At 42.4% G+C, this 19,977-nt stretch overlaps 1 protein-coding gene across 1 annotated transcript in view; it reads right to left on the bottom strand.

Moving 5' to 3' along the window:
- The window catches only part of LOC142443180 (uncharacterized), a 245,514-nt gene that overhangs the window by 210,283 nt on the left and 15,254 nt on the right, over positions 1-19,977 (bottom strand). Inside the window, exon 2 of the mRNA XM_075544709.1 lies at positions 18,676-18,732. Within this exon, the coding sequence (XP_075400824.1) occupies positions 18,676-18,732 (57 nt within the window). The remainder of the gene's footprint in view (positions 1-18,675; positions 18,733-19,977) is intronic.

The raw sequence follows: 19,977 nt of genomic DNA, 5'->3' as shown, positions 1-19,977 counted from the left end.
CTATTTGGATTCCTCACTCCCTGCAACCTATTAGCTGACCAGAATCAACAACTTCACTTTGTGAGGCAGTGGACTGTTGTCTGACCTGATGATGTGGTTCATCAGCCTTCGCAAACACATTAATCAGGAGAATTCTACAGACTGATATCTGCTCTGTATATAGATTTGGGACATACCATCTTCCACATCTTGAAGAGGGATTTATTTACTTCATGACTATTTAGGTTTTTGAGATGCTGCAGAGCAAATTATGGACCATCTTGAACCTCTACCTCATAGGGACTGGTCTACTGATGCTCCTGGAAAATGAACTGTACTATTCATGGGTCAAGAGCTGCACCAATGGAGACAATGACCAGGGCAGAAGGGACACAGTGACAGAGCCAATGGTGATAGGTCCAAAAAGGGCTTTTCAGCCAAGATAGTGGGACAGGCAGGCAAGATCAATAAGAGGATATCCAAAAGGAGTTGAGAGGAGCCTATAAAGATAGAACTAAGAAATGAGCCTATGTTTAGAAGGAAAAATGTCTGATAGGGGACAGGGAAAACAGGCCTTCCCTGAAGAAGAACAAATGTGCCTACATGGTTCTTTAATATGAATGCCAATGTGTAGCGTATTAATTCTGATACCAAATTACATTGTTACCAAACAAAACTGGTACCTGTGACTCTGGACTGTAATTAGTCCATGGCCACTGCATTAAAGTAATGAGCTGAGTTAGGAGCGGGCTGTGGCAAAGATACTGGTGTCATAACTGGAAAACTACTGGAGGGTACAAGTATGTTTAAACACTGCCTCATACAGGTATGTTTAAGCTCTGCCTCATTGACGGTTGATGCTGCATCTATAGTTAGAGGAGATGAGATGCTATCAACTATTTTTAAGCCAGTATTGCTACAAGGCCCATTTTAGATGCATTAATGAGAATGTTATTGTTTGGGAGAGTATGTAACATATCACCTCCAGAAAGAAGCATTAAAGAAACTTAATCAGACAAAAGTCCCATGGAATAGTGAACTTTCCTAAAGAAGTGATTTTATTTCTCCTTAAAAACTATGCATAGCGTATCATTTTGATGATTCTCAGGAGCTGGCCATAGAATAATGAATTATGATTTGGAAGATAATGCCATCCAAACCATCACCAATTATGTATTATATTGAATATCAATAGTTCAGTGTTAATCCTATGATCAATATATTCCTAATTTTTCCAGCAAAATGTTGAAGTCAGAGTCAAAGTTTATCTCTAATTTCTAATATTTCAAGTCTCCGCTTTTCCAATGAACTGAATCAGTATTATAAAGGTTCTTCAATTCCAGTAGGAAATACAGAAAAGGATAAAACACATCAGAATCACCTGAGCCTTGGTCATTTTCTTTGGTCCTTAGGGCACTGCAGGCAACTGGGGTGTTCTGTTTGTCTTATCTGGATCAGCTCTAATGCTGCTCACAAATTTCAATCTCTAATGAGGACATCCCCAAAGTAGTAATACCAGGCCCTTCTTCCTCCTTCCTCTAAGCGGCTGATAATGCACCATCTGCAGGCTGATGGGAGAATACAATGTGAGTAACACATAACTTGTAGTTTCAGATGCTGTTACTGTTCTTTCTTTCTTCTTAACACACAAAGTTCTCAATATTTTTAATGGTGCCTTTTTGTGTGATGGTAAGTATGCTTATACCACGAGCAATAAAATTTAAACTCATAATTTTCAGACATGTGAATAAAAGATGACTTTATAACAAATAGAGATTGGGCAATCAAATATAAACGTCAACAAAAGAAAAAAAAAATATCAATTACCTCACAGCATACAAAAATATCAATTCCTTACTGTGTGACTCTCAAGGAAAATGGCAAATTAAGGAACCTTGAAGATGACTGTTAATTAAAGCATCTGGAAACATTTTAAATGGGCTATATAAATAGCTATTATAAACTAAAGATTGACCAGAGGTACTACGCAGAATTCAGCCCACGAGAGTTGCTTAGAGGGAAATTCAACAATGCTGGAGTGCAGGAGGAACATCATAAAGTAAAGTAGGCACAGACTCATGGGGTTTGGAGGGGCTGGGGGATTTTGGCTAAACTCAGTGGAGGCCAGCTGGGGCTTGACCTTGGCCCTACCACTGTTTTTGCTGGAGCCCAGGACCATTTGGATCATGAAGGGCGGATTGTTCTCAACATAGCCAGTTTGCCAACACCCGCCTTGGGACAAGGACTGGACACTTGCGGCTCCTCTCTGTCCCCCCACCCTCGGACTTGGAGGGGTGCAGGGCTGTGCAGGGAGCTTTTCTCAACACAGTCACGGCTTGCCAGCTGCCTCCTAGGAGCAGGAACAAAACCTGTGCAACTCCACTGGAGGGGATTGCAACTCAGATACATTGTTGTTTTGTTTCCATCTCTTCACTATATCCCCCCTCCTCCACCCCACACAGGCCCAGAGGGCTTGCCTTTTAACTCTTTTTCTCTTCCTTGTCTCTTTCTTCATCTCTCACACACTACTGCTAGCCTCCAGACCACTCCCCTTAGTCTATGCTGCAACACACCCAGGTAGGTGAGCTCCATTGCTGTGTAGCTAGCCCGAGTCTGGGAAGGCCCTCCATATTTCCACCAGGGGCTACTCTGCTCAACTCCTTACTGGGAAATTACTGCCTGGGTGCCAGGGGGGCATGAGACAGCTCCGCCAACACTCCTCAACGCTGAGGCAGAAACCTTCCCCAACCTCTGCAACACCAAAGCAGGCAACCCTTCTGGGTCACTCCACTGAGAGAGAAGCCACAGGAGGGTAAAGTGGTAGTTTAATTCCATAGTGAAATAAGCTATAGGCAGTTCAAAGAAGTACTCCTACAAGTCTCCCCGAGAGAGCCAGTGGCCTTCGTCTCCCTGAAAAATGGCACCTGGCTCATCTAAAACAAAACAACGCAAACAGTCATTAGCCCCAACGACCTCAATGAAAAAACAGGAGAAACTAAAGGCAATGCCAGGAGATGTCCTGACCATAATGACATGCATAGAGGAAACAGACATTGAACTGCCACGGAAAGAAATTTTCAGAATGCTACTTGGAGTCATAGAGGATATCAGTGAAACAATACAGAAAAAGGATGAAATGACAGAGGAGATAAAAGCCATAAATCAAAGAGAAATACAGGAGCTTAGGGAGGAGATAACAAAAACGAGTAGCAGACTCACGGATGTCCAGAAGCGACTGGAGGAATCAGAGAACTGCATCAGTGACTTGGAGGATCCCCAAGCAGACTTTAACAAACGCAAACAAAAGTCTAATCAGATCATCAGAAAAGCTGAAGAAAACTGAAGAGCTATATCTGATACTATGAAGCAGAACAACATTAGAATTATTGGCATACCAGAGGAAGACACAACAAAGAAGTCATTTGCAACAATAGAGAATTCATGAAAGAAAGCTTCCTCAGGTTAATGAGTGAAAACCAGGCAACCGTTCAGGAGGCTGAAAGAACACCAGCAAGACTAGATCCCAAGAAGAAGTCACCAAGGCTCATAATAGTTAAATTATCCAACGTTGAGGAAAAGGAGAAAATCATGAGAGCAGCTAGGGAAAAACAAACAATCACATATAAAGCTTCCCAAATAAGAATCTTCTCAGACCTATCAGCAAAAGCTATGAAGAAGAGGAGAGAATGGAGTAACATATTCCAAAGAAGGAAAACAATGCAAACCCAAGAATACTATACCCAGCCAAATTATCGATCAAGATAGATGGAGAAGTAAGTATTCCCAGACAAGGAAAAACCCAAAGAATACATTAGAAGAAACCCATACCTACAAAAGATCCTAGACGACCCAGTATGGGCAGAAAAATAACACTCACCAAGCATAAATAAGAGACCACCACATAGAACAACCTCACCCAGAGGGCAAAAGAGACAAAACAGACCTCAAGATAACATTGACTTAAAGAAAGACTTCAAAGGCTGCTGAGGTAAACTTTAGAAAATAAAAAAAAAGGAAAAAAGGGGCATAGGGAAAAAGCTACAGTATAAAAACATTACCGGGCTGAGGACCAGGTAATATGATAGGGACCAGACCAAATACAGGGATACAAATGGTAGACACATAAAAAGGAGGTGGAGAAAGCAAAAAATAATAATTAAAAGAAAAGGGTAGCCGGGGCACTGGGCACTAACCCACCCAAGGGGAGGGTATTATTTATATCTCCACAGGGAAAGAGGGACCAGACTTCAACCCGGTGCTCCAAGATGTCAATGCAACATGCCGGTGTGGAGTAGGGAACCAGTGGAGAGGTCTGGGTGGGTCAGTCCCAATACCAACTACTAAGTGGACACCTGCCCCTCCCCTCAGAAGCATTTATTTCAAAGGACAGCACTGAATCTACAGCTCCGAAAAAGAGGGACATATCTGATCGGAGCACACGGGAGCAGATGAAGGGGGCGGAGGAGAGAGTGGAGCACATCAGAACTCAACAGACCCGGAGGTCAATGTTCCCAATGAGAGCAGCCAGGCAACAGAGAAGAGCACATGGCCTGTCCCACCATGGGACATGACGTCCCTCAGTGCCCATAGCCCTACAGGGGACAATACTGGAGATACAGTGTGGGAATTGCACCCGATCAAATCCTACCACACCGAGGCAAAATATTAAGGGGGTGCAACATAACCACAAGGGAATGGAGCTACAAGGTCCCCAGGGAATGTGGAAAGTATACTTTGGGGCCAGGACGTGGTGCCCCAACATACTGGACTGCAAAACACTCCTAAAGGCCAACAAACAATCCTTGAACTAACTACAAGCTTTTCTTTCTTGTTGTGTTTTGTTTTGTAGTTTTTGTTATTGGTTTGTTGTTTTTTGTTGTATATAGTTGCTTAGTTGTGCTCTGTCTTGTCTTGTGCATGTTATTATATCCGCAGTTCTGTCTAAATAAGATAGGCTGGATGAACAATTGGAGGAGAAAACAAGGGGACCGAGAGTTGCACGGGGACATGTGAGAGGGGAAGGTGGGGGAAAAGGTAGTGGTGTTAATAAACCCAGGGACAAAGGAACAACAAGCGATCTAAATCGGTGATGAGGAGGGGATGGGAGGCCTGGTTGGGCATGATCAAGGGTAATGTAACTAAGAGGAATTGCTGAGACCCTGGTGGGGATTGAGCATGATAGTGGGACAGGAGGGCAGTCAAAGGAAACAGAGGAAAGAGCTGGGAGGCAAAGGACATTTATAGAGGTCTAGATAAAGGCATGTATATATGCAAATATATACATGAGGATTGGGAACTAGATCTATGTGCATAAATTTATAGGGTTAGCATTAAGGTAGCAGAAGGACATTAGGCCTCCACTCAAAGTACTCCCTCAATGCAAGAATACTTTCTATTAAATTGGCATTCTATGATGCTCACCTTCACAACACAACCACTGAAGACAAAGAGGATGAACAACCAAATGTGGTGAAGAAAGCTGTTGGTGTCCAGCTATCAAAAGATATAGCATCTGGGGTCTTAAAGGCTTGAAGGTAAACAAGCAGCCATCTGGCTCAGAAAGAATAAAGCCCACCCACATGGAAGAATTACACCAACCTGTGTGACAATGAGATGCTCAAGGGATCAGTTATCTAGCAACAAAGAACAAAAAAGTCATATCATTGTGTTCTCACCTCCATGATACGACCTCTGAAGACCAAGTGGGTGCATAAGCAAATGTGGTGAAGAAAGCTGATGGTGCCCGGCTATGAAGAAATATAGCGTCTGGGGTCTTAAAGGCTTGAAGGTAAACAAGCGGCCATCTAGCTCAGAAGCAACAAAGCCCACATGGAAGCAGCACACCAGCCTGTGCAATCACAAGGTGTCAAAGAGATCAGGTATCAGGCATCATCAGAACAAAAAATCTTACCATAGTGAATGAGTGGGGAGTGCGGAATAGAGACACAAAGCCCATTTGTGGGCCACTGGACATCTCCTTACAGAAGGTTCTTGGGTAAGAGATGAGACAGTCAGGGTGCAATATACCAACAATGAAAAATCCAACTTTCATCTAGTTCCTAAATTCCTCCCACCCACCCCTCAACACACACACACTGTCATGATCCGAATCCTACCTTGCAATTGCAAGTCTGACTAGACCAGAGGATGTACACTGGCACAGATGGGAACTGGAAACACAGGGAATCCAGGGTGGATGATCCCCTCAGGACCAGTGGTGTGAGTGGCGATACTGGGAGAGTAGGAGGAGGATGGGGTGGAAAGAGGGAATCGATTTTAAGAATCTACATGTGACCTCCTCCCTGGGGGACAGACAGCAGAAAAGTGGGTGAAGGGAAACGTGGGACCGAGCAAGATATGACAAAATAATAATTTATAAATTATCAAGGGTTCATGAGGGAGGGGGAGCTGGGGAGGGAGGGGAAAAAAATGAGGACCTGATGCCAGAGGCTTGGGTGGAGAGTGGGTGTTTGAGAGGGATGAGGGCAACGAATGTACAGATGTGCTTTACACAATTGATGTATATGTGGATTGTGATAGGAGTTGTATTAGCCTCTAATAAAAAGATTTTTTTAAAAAAGAAAGTAAGTGTCTAGAAAGGAATGAAGGCAACATATGTACAAATATGCCGGATGCAACCGATATATGGATTGTAACAAGAGTTGGAAGTGTCCCGAAAAAAATGATCTTTTAATTTAAAATAAACTAAAGATTATCTTACAGAGGAACTATAAATTGTGCAATCACTTTAGAAACACTTTAAAACTCACCATCAAGTAGAGTTAGACGCATAAGTTGCAGATAGGACACAGGAGAACAGAGCTCCCGAGACCCTAAAGCCATGACCGGAAGCTAATGGGTGTGTACCTCTGATCTTGAGGATAGCAGGCCAACTCTTAACACATGTCAAAACCAAGGCTCCATAATAAACACTTATATGACATCTATGAGATTGAAATATATATATGAAATATTATATATATATAAATGAAGAAGTATACATCCCCCAATAGTGAGTGCACTTTTGAATCCCAATATAGATAATGTTGTTAATGTAGTATTTTTTGTATTACTTAATGCAGTTACATCACGGTTCTCAATCTATGGTTCGAGACCCCTTTGGGGGTCGAATGACCCTTTTACAGGGGTTGCCTGATCCATAACAGTAGCGAAATAACTGTTTTAAAATAGTAACCAAAGTAATTTTATGGTTGGGGGATCACCACAACATGAGGAACTGTATTAAAGGCTCGCGGCATTAGGAAGGTTGATCATCACTGAGTTAAGACAGTTGACCTATACAAGTTTTACAGTCTTTCTAGCTATGTCCCCTTAACTTCTTCCAAATTATTTATGTGGGTTTGTCGCCCACCAATGTGAACGAGGAAAGGAGCCCATCATAGTGGTGACTGTTGAACTGCTAATTGCAAGTTCAGCAGTTTGAAACCACCAATTTGTCCTCGAAAGCAGATGGGGCTTCCTTCTCCCACGAGTGATATGGCTTTCTACTCCGCTACAGTGTGACAGTCTTGGAAACCCACGGGGATTGTTCTACCCGGTCATACAGGCTCGCTATGAGTCAGTGTTAACTTGATGGCAGTGAGTTTGATTTTTTGTTTGTTTGTTTAAGCCTTATAGTTATGTAAATAAACGGTCTGAAACCTAACCTGAGAATTAGTCAGATTGGAAATCATATTAGGACTAATTGAGTCATTTCAGAGAGAGAAATTGGGATCTCACAACCATCAAAAAAATGAGCCAGGAGTAGGGGGCTGTGGATCCTAGATTCTTGCATTGAAACTCTTCAATCCCAAAGACAGAGAGCTGTGACACAAGAGAGAAAGTGATGGGGAGAAGCAGCAACACAGACATGGTGGCAGCAGAACCAAGAGACTGAGACAGAACAGTGGGATTCCCGGGCCACAGGACAAGGGTTGAGTGCCTTTGGGCAGAAGGTTAGTAAGTAAAGTGAGGTACATATGATTACTTATGTGGAGAACTAGATTTGCCACCCTACAAAGAGCTGAGTGTGTTTGGTGTGAGGCTAAGGTACAGAGTGAGCATTTATCCACAGAACTAAAAGACCTTTGTAATGTTTGCACATTTAGGACAGAAGCCAGGGGTTTGAAGGGCCTGACCTCACCTGCAGGGATGGCTGTCAAGATGCTGTCCCAAAGAACTGTACCTTGAGTCATTTCAGATCCCTCCCAAATTGTGTGTTAGAGTAGAAAAGTGACCCTTTTGTCAAATATAAATTCAGGAAAACATTAATTAAACTTTAAGAGACAAAAAAAGACACACACATACCGTATGGAAAAGGGGGGCCATTAGTAGGAGGTGAAAATGCAATTGAGGATTCAGTCGGGACCCTGGATAATAGGGCACAGAACAAAAGGCATGTCGCAGATCACGATTGGTGGCAGATCAATACATCACAGATACAGGTGGGACTGTAGCAGCAGGAATGACATCATAATTAGGACCTGCACATTATTAGATAGAAAAAATTACAAGATTGGCCCAGGGCCTTCAAACTGAGGCAGTCAAGGTCAGACTCATGACAATGACTCCTGTGCTGTCCTCAGTAAGATGAGCTCCATCAAGGATACATCTAGGCAGGCCCTTGGAGGGAGCTGGCTGGAGAGGAGTGCAGGCAATCTATTTTCTAAGGCATTCTCCCCAAGGGGAAGATGATCTACATTCTGGGTTAATGATAAGAAAGAATTCAATGGAGGCTTAATCAAAGTGGGGAAGCAGGAAATGGACAGTTGTCATGTCATCAGCAGTGCAAACCTAAAACCCAACTCACTGCCACCAAATGGATTCTGGTTATAGCGACTTTTAAAAGAAGGTGGAACAACCCTTTGTGCATTTCCGAGGCTGTAACTTTTTATAAGATTAGAAACACTGTCTTTCTCTCCAGGGGTGACTTGTAATTCTGAACCACGGACCTTGCAGTTAGCTGTCCAATCTGTATCCACTATGCCACCAGCTTTTTGAAAATCAGAGTGCTCACAATTTAAGTTCTAATACAATTATTAAACGGTTACGTAACCAGTGCATTCTATCATACAGCGACATGCACAAAGAACTTGGACCCTGACTATTGGGGCAGCCTGGGCCCTTGTACACTGGTGTTTTCCTGGGTTCAGACCCCAGGAAGCCTGGATCCCTCCTGCTTCCCCTCAAGCTCCTCCACCTAGCGACGCCCCTAGGAACTCCAGAGTTGCTCAACCTGTTTGGTGTCAGGTGAATGGATTTGGTTCAGAACCCCATCAGAAGTTGAAATCCTTCCTTGTGATGCTTCAATGTGCAAGACAGATTTCTAGCTCCCTAGACTGGACCATATTTGTCTGTGGCAAATCTTTGTTCTGAAACAGAAGAGGAGGCAATGCTAAGAAAGGCATGTCAGGTTGTTAGCCTGCACTTCCTGTGCTAAATAGTGACCACCCCCAACCCTCGGGATCAAAGTCAAGCTCCAGTGTGAGGGTGTTTACATTAAACAAGCACTCACCCTATCTTTACATTGCAATTTTACTAATTTCTCAAATATCATTATCAATTTTGGATCCACATCCTATATATACAATATTTATTTTTAGAATAAAGTAGAAGTATTTAAGGCCTCAACATTCTCAAATTCCATTGAAGATAAATATCTTCTTTTCACCAGCAATCTAACTGAAGAAGAATATTTTATGAAGAATTTGCTTTACCAGTCACTACTGCACCTCAGACCATAACCCTTGACATATTTGGCTAAAGTGATCAAGCTGAATCATGGTCATGTATGCCACTCCAGCCAAGTGTAACCCAAGTTTGTCCTGCTCCAATCCCCTTGCATCCTGGCTACTCTTTACAACATATCTATTGTGTGTGAAGAGATGCCTATGGTTGGGTAGCCCATTTATGCACAATAGTGAGGTAAGTAGAGAAACTTGCTTTAGAGGTGGACAACAAGAGACAGAGGGACACCAAAGGACATCCTAGAGGTACGTTGGGCAAGACAAAGATATTCTAAACAAAAAAACAAGTCAGGGGAATCCTTATTTACTACTCTCTTAAGCTCTTATGTTTACGGATGTCTAATTTTAAAGCCTTTCGGAAAGTCTGCAGCCTACAGTCAAGGAATGTCAAGGGGTAGGTAAATAGGTGATGCCCAGAGCAAAGGTAAGGGCAGAAGCTTAAAAGAACAAGATGGTGTCACTCAGTGACTAAGGGCGATACAGGGCACAGCACAGGAGACACAGTGTGGGAATTGCACCAGACCTGATCCCACCACACCAAGGCGAAGCACTGGGGGAGAGCAGCAGAACAGCAAGGGAATGGAGTGGCAAGGTCCCCAGGGAATGCTGAAAGTGGACTTTGGGGCCAGGGCGTGGTGCCCCAACAGACTGGACTGGAAAATGCTCCTAAGGGCCAGCAAGCGATCCCTGAACTAACTACAAGCTTTTCTCTTGTGAAGTGTTCTGTTTTGTTCTTTGTCACTGGTTTGTTTTTGTTGTTTTGTTGTCTGGTTGTATACTGTTGCTTTGTTTTCCTCTGTCTTCTTTTTGTGCATGTTAGTGTCTCCACAGGGCTGTCTGAATAGGACAGGCTGGATGAACTATCTGGAGGAAAAACAATGGGACCGACAGTTCAGGGGGGACTTTGGGTGGGGGGTTAGGGGGGGTAAGGAAGTGGGGTTAACAAACACAGGGACAAGTGAACAACATGGGACCCCAAATGGTAGAGAGGGGGGAATGGCAGGCCTGGTGGGGAATGATCAAGGGTAAGGTTGCGTAGAGAAGAGGTATACTCTAGCCCAGGTGGCAACGAAGCATGGTAGTAGGACAGGAGGAAAGTCAAGGGAGATGGAGCAAAGAGCTAGGAGTCAAAGTGCATTTATGAAGGTCTAGACAAAGACATGTACATGCAAATATATATAGGAGGATGGGGAAATAGATCGATGTGTCTATATTTATAGGTTAAGCATTAAGGTGGTGGAAGGACCTTGGGCCTCTACTCAAACACTGCCTCAATGTATGAATACTTTCTTTTATTTAATTGGAACTCTATGATGCTCACTCTCCCGACACAACGGCTGGAGCCAAAGTGGGTGAACAAGTAAATGTGGTGAAGAAAGCTGATGGTGCCCGTCTATCAAAAGAGATAGTGACTGGGGTCTTAAAGGGTTGAAGATAAACAAGCGGCCATCTAGCTCAGAAGCAACAAAGTCCACATGGAAGAACACACCAGCCTGTGTGATCGAGTGGTCCCGAAGGGATCAGTTATCAGGCATCAAAGAACAAAAAAATCATATCATTGACTGCACACCTCCATGATAGGATCGCTGAAGACAAATGGGTGCATAAGCAAATGTGGTGAAAGCTGATGGTGCCCGGCTATCAAAAGAAATAGTGTCTGGGGTCTTAAAGGCTTGAAGGTGAACAAGCGGCCATCTAGCTCAGAAGCAAAAAAGCCCACATGGAAGAAGCACACTGGCCAGTGCGATCACGAGGTGCCAAAGGGACGAGGTATAAGACATCATGCAAAAAAAAAAAGATATATGTGTGTGTGTGTATATATATGTGTGTGTGTATGTATATGTATATATGTGTATATATATATATATATATATATACCATATTGAATGAAGGGGGAAGTGCAGAGTGGAGGAGACCCAAGGCCCAAGTGTCGGCCAATGGAGATCCCCTCATAGAGGGGTTCAGGAGAGGAGATGGGTCAATTAGGGTGCGAGGTAGTACCGATGAAGAACACAGCTTTCCCCCAGATCCTGGATGCTTCCTCCCCCCAACTACCATCATCCGAATTCTACGTTGCAGGGCTGGATAGGGCAGAGGTTGTACACTGGTACATATGAGGGCTAGAGGCACAGGGAATCTAGGGTGGATGATACCTTCAGGACCAAGGGTGTGAGGGGCGATGCTGGGAGAGTGGAGGGCAAGTGGGTTGGAAAGGGGGAACTGATTACAAGGACCCACATGTGACCTCCTTCCTGGGAGAGGGACGGCAGGGAAGGCGGGGAAGGGAGACTCCGGATAGGGCAAGATATGACAAAATAACGAGGTATAAATTACCAAGGGCACATGAGGGAGGGGGGAGCGGGGAGGGAGGGGAAAAAAAAAGAGGACGTGATGCAAAGGGCTTAAGTGGAGAGCAAATGCTTTGAGAATGATTGGGGCAGGGAATTTATGGATGTGCTTTATACAATTGATGTATGTATATGTATGGATTGTGATAAGAGTTGTACGAGCCCCTAATAAAATGTTAATAAAAAAAAGAACAAGTTCAAGTCAAAGATAAGGAAATAAAAGAAACCTGTGAGACCCCCCCCCAAAAAAAAAGAAAAAAGAACAAGATGGATCCAGGAAAGAGATGATTGAGCAATCATTGTGTCATCTTGGCCCAGATTCTGGATTCCAAGCTTTCTAGTTAATGTTGACCAATGGAAAACAACACACATTGTAGAAGAGAGCTTATTGGCTTGGGTTCTAAGATGTCCCATCCATAGTCTCAGGTGTGCGTGACTATTTGTCAAGATTAGTGTAAATCATTTATCACTCTACACCGAGGACGCAGCTGCAGGGATCTAGAGGATCTAGTCAGAGCAAGTGATCTATGAGAGTTGAGTGGGTTTCAGGATGCTCAGAAGGTCTATAAAAAACTGAATCAAAATTAACTTCCAGAGAAATTTCAAGGGTAATGTAAGTCAGATTAAAGTTGAAGACTCTGGCAACTAGACAGCAGAGTATTCACATAGTATGAATAAACACGTTTATGTTTTTTGTCTAAGTTCAAGTTATTGGGTGAAACCTTACAATGGTTATGAGAGTACACTTACATTTTCTATGAGACCAGTAATAACCTGTTAACAAGATGAGATGATACTTCAAGAAAACTGTAGAGCAATAGTGATAATGGATTTTCAAGAACATGAAAAAGTTCATTAAAATATTGGTAATTGAGTCAGGGAACACATTAAAATAATTATATATGATGATTAATTGAAATATGTCCCACAGTAGTTAGTTGACTTACCATAAGAAAATAAGCACTGTAATATACCAATTAATGTAAAAAAAGAATTAATATCTAAACCTGGCCGATAAACACATGTGGGGTTAATTGAAGGGCAGAAGGATAAATGGCCTGGTGAGCCTCGCCTTTCTCGTGTCTCTTTCTTTCTAATGGTGGGACCAGGGTGCAGGTGCCTTAGCCAGTTCCCTGCTTCAGCTAGCAAGGCTCACTTCCTGCAAGTTATCCCTGAGGAGAAGCCAAATGGATCTACCCCGATGCAGCCCTGAGTGCTGGAACACCCGTGTGGAGACCCCTGCTAGCACTGAGATGGTTACACATCCACTGATTCAGCTTTCCTTCTGCAGTTGGCATCACTGTGTCTGTTTTGAGAGAGAGATGGAGGAGAACTTTGTGGATTGGTATGAACACATGGGTTCATATTGGGCTTATTAGCTTGGGCAGCACTAGGTTTGGATGTTTTCTTGATGTGCACTTACCATTTATATAAAACTCTCTTTTATTCATGAGTTTCTGAGGATTTGTTTCTCTAAAGTACCCAGACTATCACACATACTAAACAAATCAAAGGCTTTCCATGCTAAGAAAAAATCTACAAATCTAACATAAAACAGATAATATAGCTCAGTATGTTAATAAGCTAATATACAGTCCTAAAAAAAGGAAAAGTCAAAATGTCACACTTAGAGGAGAGAGAAAAAACATCATGCCACCTCAGAAAAAGGACAAACATAAATGTACACTTTTACCAATGATATTAAAAACTGACTATATGTTCTAACTACAGCAATGAGATTAACATTTGTAAAGGAAGAGACTTCCAAAAAGAAATACAAATTCCTCTAATCATAATTTAGTTGTCATATCCATAAAACATTAACGACATGCCATACATAGCTAATAAATATTAAAATGCTGTAGGCTACATTTCAACACACAGTAATAACTTTTGGTACTTAACTCACTAACCATAATTGCTAATCAGGAGGGTAAAGGGAAAATGGTGGGAGAAAGGAAACTGATCACAATGATCTATATATAACCCCCTCCCAGAGCGATGGAAATCAGAAGCGTGTGAAGGAAGACATCAGTCAGTGTAAGACATGAAAAAATAATAATAATTTACAAATTATCAAGGGTTCATGAGGGATAGAGGGGAATAAAAATGAGAAGCTGATAGCAAGGGCTCAAGTAGAAAGAAAATGTTTTGAGAATGACTATGCCAACAAATGTACAAATGTGCTTGACACAATGGATGGATGTGTGGATTGTGATAAGAGTTTTACAAGGCCCCAATGTTTTAATTTAAGAAATACAGCATGATCAAAATTACAGCATTTATCTTACAGAAAAGGAAGTGCAAAATTATTCAGATCAGAACCCTAAAGCAGGGAACATGCTTCCACCCATTTTGTGATGATGTCATGGATTTAGAGTCCTATAGTTTTCTAGTGTTGAAGGTCCTCATATACTGATGAATTAATGAACTAAAACAAGAAAATTCTATGCACATATTAGAGTGAATATATATGGATTTACATATATAGACACGCATATATGTATATGATACACACATGTATATTAAGCTGGACAGCAAAAAGGATTGATGTTCACCCAAAAACTGAAGTTTGGGGACTTGAACACCCTGAGCCATGGATGCTCCAGCTAGCATTGGACCCATGAGCTTCAGTTGAGCTGGGCTGGGTTCTCTTGATAAAAGTTTACTTCTTGATATGAAGCACTTTGTTATGCACATGTCAGTGTCTATAGTTGTATTTTTCTAGACAACCCAGCCTAACGCAGGTCTCCATCATATTGGTGTCCTATGAGGGCGAAAAGGTGTATCTGACAAGCTGCTCTTGGAGAAAGGCACATCACCAGGAAGTCTGAAAAGATGATCAACAATTCCCTGACACCGAGCCAATCCTATGTTTCTCCAGGGCTGTGGATTTGGGGTGGGTGTAAATCTATTTATAATAAAAGTATCCTGTTAAGCTTGTAAAAAACACAGAACACTTACAAGGCACAACACACACATATTCTCTGCATCAAATGTCAACACTCACATTTATAACATGTAAAGAACTTAGTAGACTCATGGTCACACTTGATGTAAGAAGTTAGTATAACACTAAGAGCTTTATATTCATGGGGGAAGCATGACATGCACACTGCGGAGAGGAAATTACACACTCGTTTATGTAACAAGTATTCCCATTACTCAGCCGACATACTACAGTAGCATCAATGACTATGCCCCCCCCACACACATATATATTTTCCTTTTTAATGAAAATAGTCATACCTAATGCGGCCAGGTTTCTAAAAGATTCCATCATCACATGTCTATGGAGTTTCCTCTGAAAAGGATCCAGCAATGCCCATTCTTCATAGAAGTCCACAGACACCACTTCAACAGCCACAGTGCCTAAAACACCCATAGACTCTGGTTCAGCAAGGTACCATGCATTCCACTATGTGAGAGGATGAAGATGACAGTCCTGGGAAACAGAGGCCTCACATGGGGATTAGACACAGGGGTCTTGTTCTACTAAGGTTGACCATCAGGGTCTAGCTACCAGCCTCATCCCTTCTAGACCAGCGGTTCTCAACCTGTGGGTTGACATCCCTTGGGGGCCGAATGACCTTTTCATAGGTGTCGCCCAATTCCTAACAGTAGCAAAATTACAGTAATGAAGTAGTAATGAAAATAATTTTTTGGTTGGGGGGTGAGTACACATGAGAACTCTATGAAAGGGTCGCAGCATTAGGAAGGTTGAGAACCACTGCACTAGACATACTTCCTCACTAATTACATGCTATCCCAACAACTGCATGCTTCTAGCATTATGCGTTTATCTCTGTACAGTTTGTCTGTGACCAACTGCAACCTTAGTCCTCTCTATATGGTGCAGAATAGAAAACAGTCAGAACACATAATTAAATCAGGCAAATGATTGCACATTCACATCCTCTCTTCTATTGGAGGGAGGATAGAAATTCACCTCCTTGCACAGGACCAACCAGAATATTTATCAAAACATGAAGCACAGGGTGAAAGCAAGATAACAACTAGGAAACACTGCAGAATTTGTTGTTTTTCCCTTTAGCCCCTCCTTACCCACTGGAGAGCTGCAAGTGTGAACTAGCAAAGTAGCAACCAAAGGCCTGGATTCATGGTATCCTCTTGGAAAATTCTACGTCATCAAAAGCTGGCATATTACCTACTGAAAGAGATGATTATTTGGGGAATTATGAAAATTTCTGAAGTGTTTCTATGTTACTCGCCTACTTTTCAGTCACTCTACAGTTGCCCTCTTGTGTATTTTGTACCTTTGTGGAGATAGGCCAAGCTATTGAAAAGGGCAAGAGGGCAAGAGTAAAAGGCAACAATAGAATAGATATCCTTAATAAAAACTTCCTTCTAAAAAAAAAAGATATCCTTAAAATTGTCCCACTCTGAGACACAAAGCTACTGTCATGTAATTATTATGGACTGCTCCCCTCCAAAAATACTGAATACACACATCAATACACACTGAGCTCATAGGATATACTGACAAAAGAGCACAATATGGGCAGTATCATAATAGCATGTCCTTCTTTTTGCTGATTGGGAAAATGTATTTAGGTTCCAATTTTCTTATAAGTCGACTGAACTTCAATGCATTTGCCTGTTAAACTGTGTTAGGATTCTAGGACTTACACACCAGGCCTTGAATGGGCCACTGTTAGATTTTTCACATTTGAAGATCATGGAAGGCAGACTAGCTGAACATGATGACCACTAGCATTCTCTTAGCTGTGGGACTGGCCTCTATGACTTGTCAGACTTTTGTTCCCACATTTTGTCAGGAGACCAGTCCCTGGCGAAGGACATTGGTGGGGGGCAAAGCCAGCCCCCCACAACTAATCATGGGTTCAGTAAGCGCATTGTATGGTTAAGATACATAAGGATTATAATAAAGTCATAGAGAGCATGAGAGATAAGAGATTGACATAATGGAGTTAGACACATTTCATGGTAGCATGCTCACCTCATGGACGACCATGATCTTAGCAGCCAGGTCCACACACAGCATGAGTCGAGGGCAGGAGAGCAAGGTGAAGTGCATCGATTTATCGGTCCCAACACATAGCTAACGGAGGCTTATATCTAGTTAGGGGGCATGATTACAGGTAACCAGACGTCACAGGAAGGGGCTGAACCATAGTCACTACAAGTAATAGGAGGGGGGATATACAATGGCCATAGGAGTAACAGGAAGGGGATGAGCTAGGGGTGAACACATGATGGGAAGGGGAGGGACTAAGGGCATACATGTGACAAGAAGGGCAGCTCCCTAGACTCAATATGGCAGCCAAACCTTGATCACCCGTGAGTGGGCTTGACCTCCCTGGGTTCTCCTTCAGAGAAACAATTTAGTACTCTCCTTATCAGAAGAGAGTGGGCTCTGCTTGTTATGGGATAAACAGTAGTGTCTGCTTATTCTGAATGGCTGATAACCCTTAGGGAAAATATCCCCTCACCTACTTCTGTTGACCCCCAAGTGTAGTCATTTGACGCATGTAACAAGCAGCTAAGTTTGGCATGTATTTGGGGGAGACAACTTGGGAGAAATCCTGTTTCCCCAGACATTGTGCTTGGTAAGGGAGAGAGAGGTAAAGAAGAGAAAGGCCTTCCAACAAAATGGATCGACACAGGGGCTCAAACATGGGACATTTGTGAGGATGGTGCAGGACAGGGCAGTGTGCCATGCTGATATATAGAGGGTTTTAGGGGATTGGAATGGACACAATGACACTTAACAACAACACAGAAAAGGCCGCACTTTGATGCTAATATTTCACGGCATCGCTAACTAGCTATAATATAAAGTCACATGAACTGCATGGTCAATCTACAATTCTGCTACAACAGTGTAACATAATGTCGATCCAATAAGCCTTTCAAAATCTCATCTACAGCAATGCATCAGGTGACATGTTTTAAAGGCTTCCCAAGCCAAAATTTCGTTCCTTTATGATGAACAAAAACAAAATGCAGTGCTGTCAAGTAAATTCTAACTCATTTTGACCTTCTAAGAGGGAATGAAAGTGCTCATTAGTTTTTCCAAGACTGAAGAGCACAAATAGTCTCATTGTCCTCCCTTGATTGGCCTGGTATGCTGGAGAAAAAGAGGGTCTAACCAACAACCAATCGATTAAACCAGTGAACCACTAGGGTCTCTTTCACACAACATGTTCGTGATAAAACCTTGCATTTATTCAGCAACCACGATTCTGAAGCAATTTCCAAAGAGATTTAGACACATTGGCTCATTTAGTCATCTTGTCTCTTTTAAGCAGGTGTTGCTTCTAATGGGATACAGCTGAGGAAAGTCATGAACCATTAAGTCCATGTTCAGCATTGCTCAAATGGTAAGCTGTTGAATCAAGTCAGCATGGAGGTCCATGTGTCTACCTACAACTAAGTGCCTGGCAACTACATTTCTGTTCATATGCCGATAGTCTGTATTCTGTCAGTCATCAGTTACAGAGATGATCTAGACATCTTCTGAATAGCACAAAGAGGAGACAAAGAAAACAATCTATTCAATTCAGTTAACTGGAACTCAATTTCCTGGAAATCCAGGGCTCTCAGACAATACAGCTTACCTCAGGCCCGTAGAGCTGGCTCTTGCATTTATTAGACTGATTGAAGTAATATAACACCTAGGCAAAGCATGGAGGAAATCAAAAGAAAACAAGACCAATCTGCTCAGACAGGGCACACCATTCCCAAACCCACAGAGTTCACCCTGGACACATGAGGTGGCTATGAGTTAAAAATGACTCCACAGCAACTACTAAGAACAGAAGGACAAGGTCAAATGCTAACAACTTGTATGAGAAATGCAACAAAGGTGGAGCCTAAGCATTAACACATGCATATTTACATTTCGTGAGCTAATGTAGGAGAAATAAAATGATCACTTTAGGAAACACTAGCCAGAGAACCCCGGCATGATAAGGAAATTCTAACAACGTGGGAAGGTTCTGTGATGAGTTTGCAAATGCTCAGTTCGATTTCCATTTCTCAAACATACAAGCAAAGAAGTCAGAGAGCATCCAGGTCTTCATGGGCAGGAGAGGGAAACTCCATGGTCACCCACCAAATGAAAAGCTCATTAGCAATAAGCATTCATGGAAAATCCCACACAAGAAAAATAAATGGAGCCTGAAGAAGCACTAGCAAGAAAGTCTAACAAAAGAGGCAATAGTTACAAGAAATGCAAAGGAGGACTTTCAGGTTTATGACCAATATGTGAAGAGCCCAAAGTCACCATTTCAGTCTCAGATCAAAAAAGCTGACCATGTTGAAGTCAGAGTACGGAGGTCACAGGGCATGGTTTTCATGTTTTAATGTTGTACATTAAAAAAAAACAGTCATTGGGTCAATTCTGATTCAAAACATCCCTAAAGAGCAGAGTAGAATAGGCCCTGTGTGTTTCTGAAACCACAACTCTTTAAGGGAGTAGAAAGTCTCATCTTTCTACTGTGGACCAGTTAGTGGCTTTGAATGGCTGAATATGTGGGCACATGTTCAACACATAGCCCACTACATCACCAACTCAACACAGAGCCCACTACATCACCAACTCAACACAGAGCCCACTACATCACCAACTCAACACAGAGCCCACTACCTCACCAACTCAACACATAGCCCACTACTTCACCAACTCAACACATAGCCCACTACCTCACCATGGGTGCACAGTGTTGTTATAAAACAACAGTGAGAAAACTAGAGGGCAACTAACATCAAGAAAGGCATTCTCTTCAATGCCTCTAATTAATTAATCTAATTAGGACACAGCGCAAACATCTGTCCTCAAAACAGAGGGGAGGTGAAAATAGGTACTCTCTCAGCTGATTTCCACTGTGAAATCATTCTCTGTATCTGCCTATGGGGCC

This window comes from Tenrec ecaudatus, chromosome 3 (genome assembly GCF_050624435.1).
Source record: "Tenrec ecaudatus isolate mTenEca1 chromosome 3, mTenEca1.hap1, whole genome shotgun sequence".
In the NCBI taxonomy this organism is placed as follows: Eukaryota; Metazoa; Chordata; class Mammalia; order Afrosoricida; family Tenrecidae; genus Tenrec; species Tenrec ecaudatus.
The sequence above is the reverse complement of the archived record's forward strand: the minus strand, read 5'-3'. Positions and strand labels throughout refer to the sequence as shown.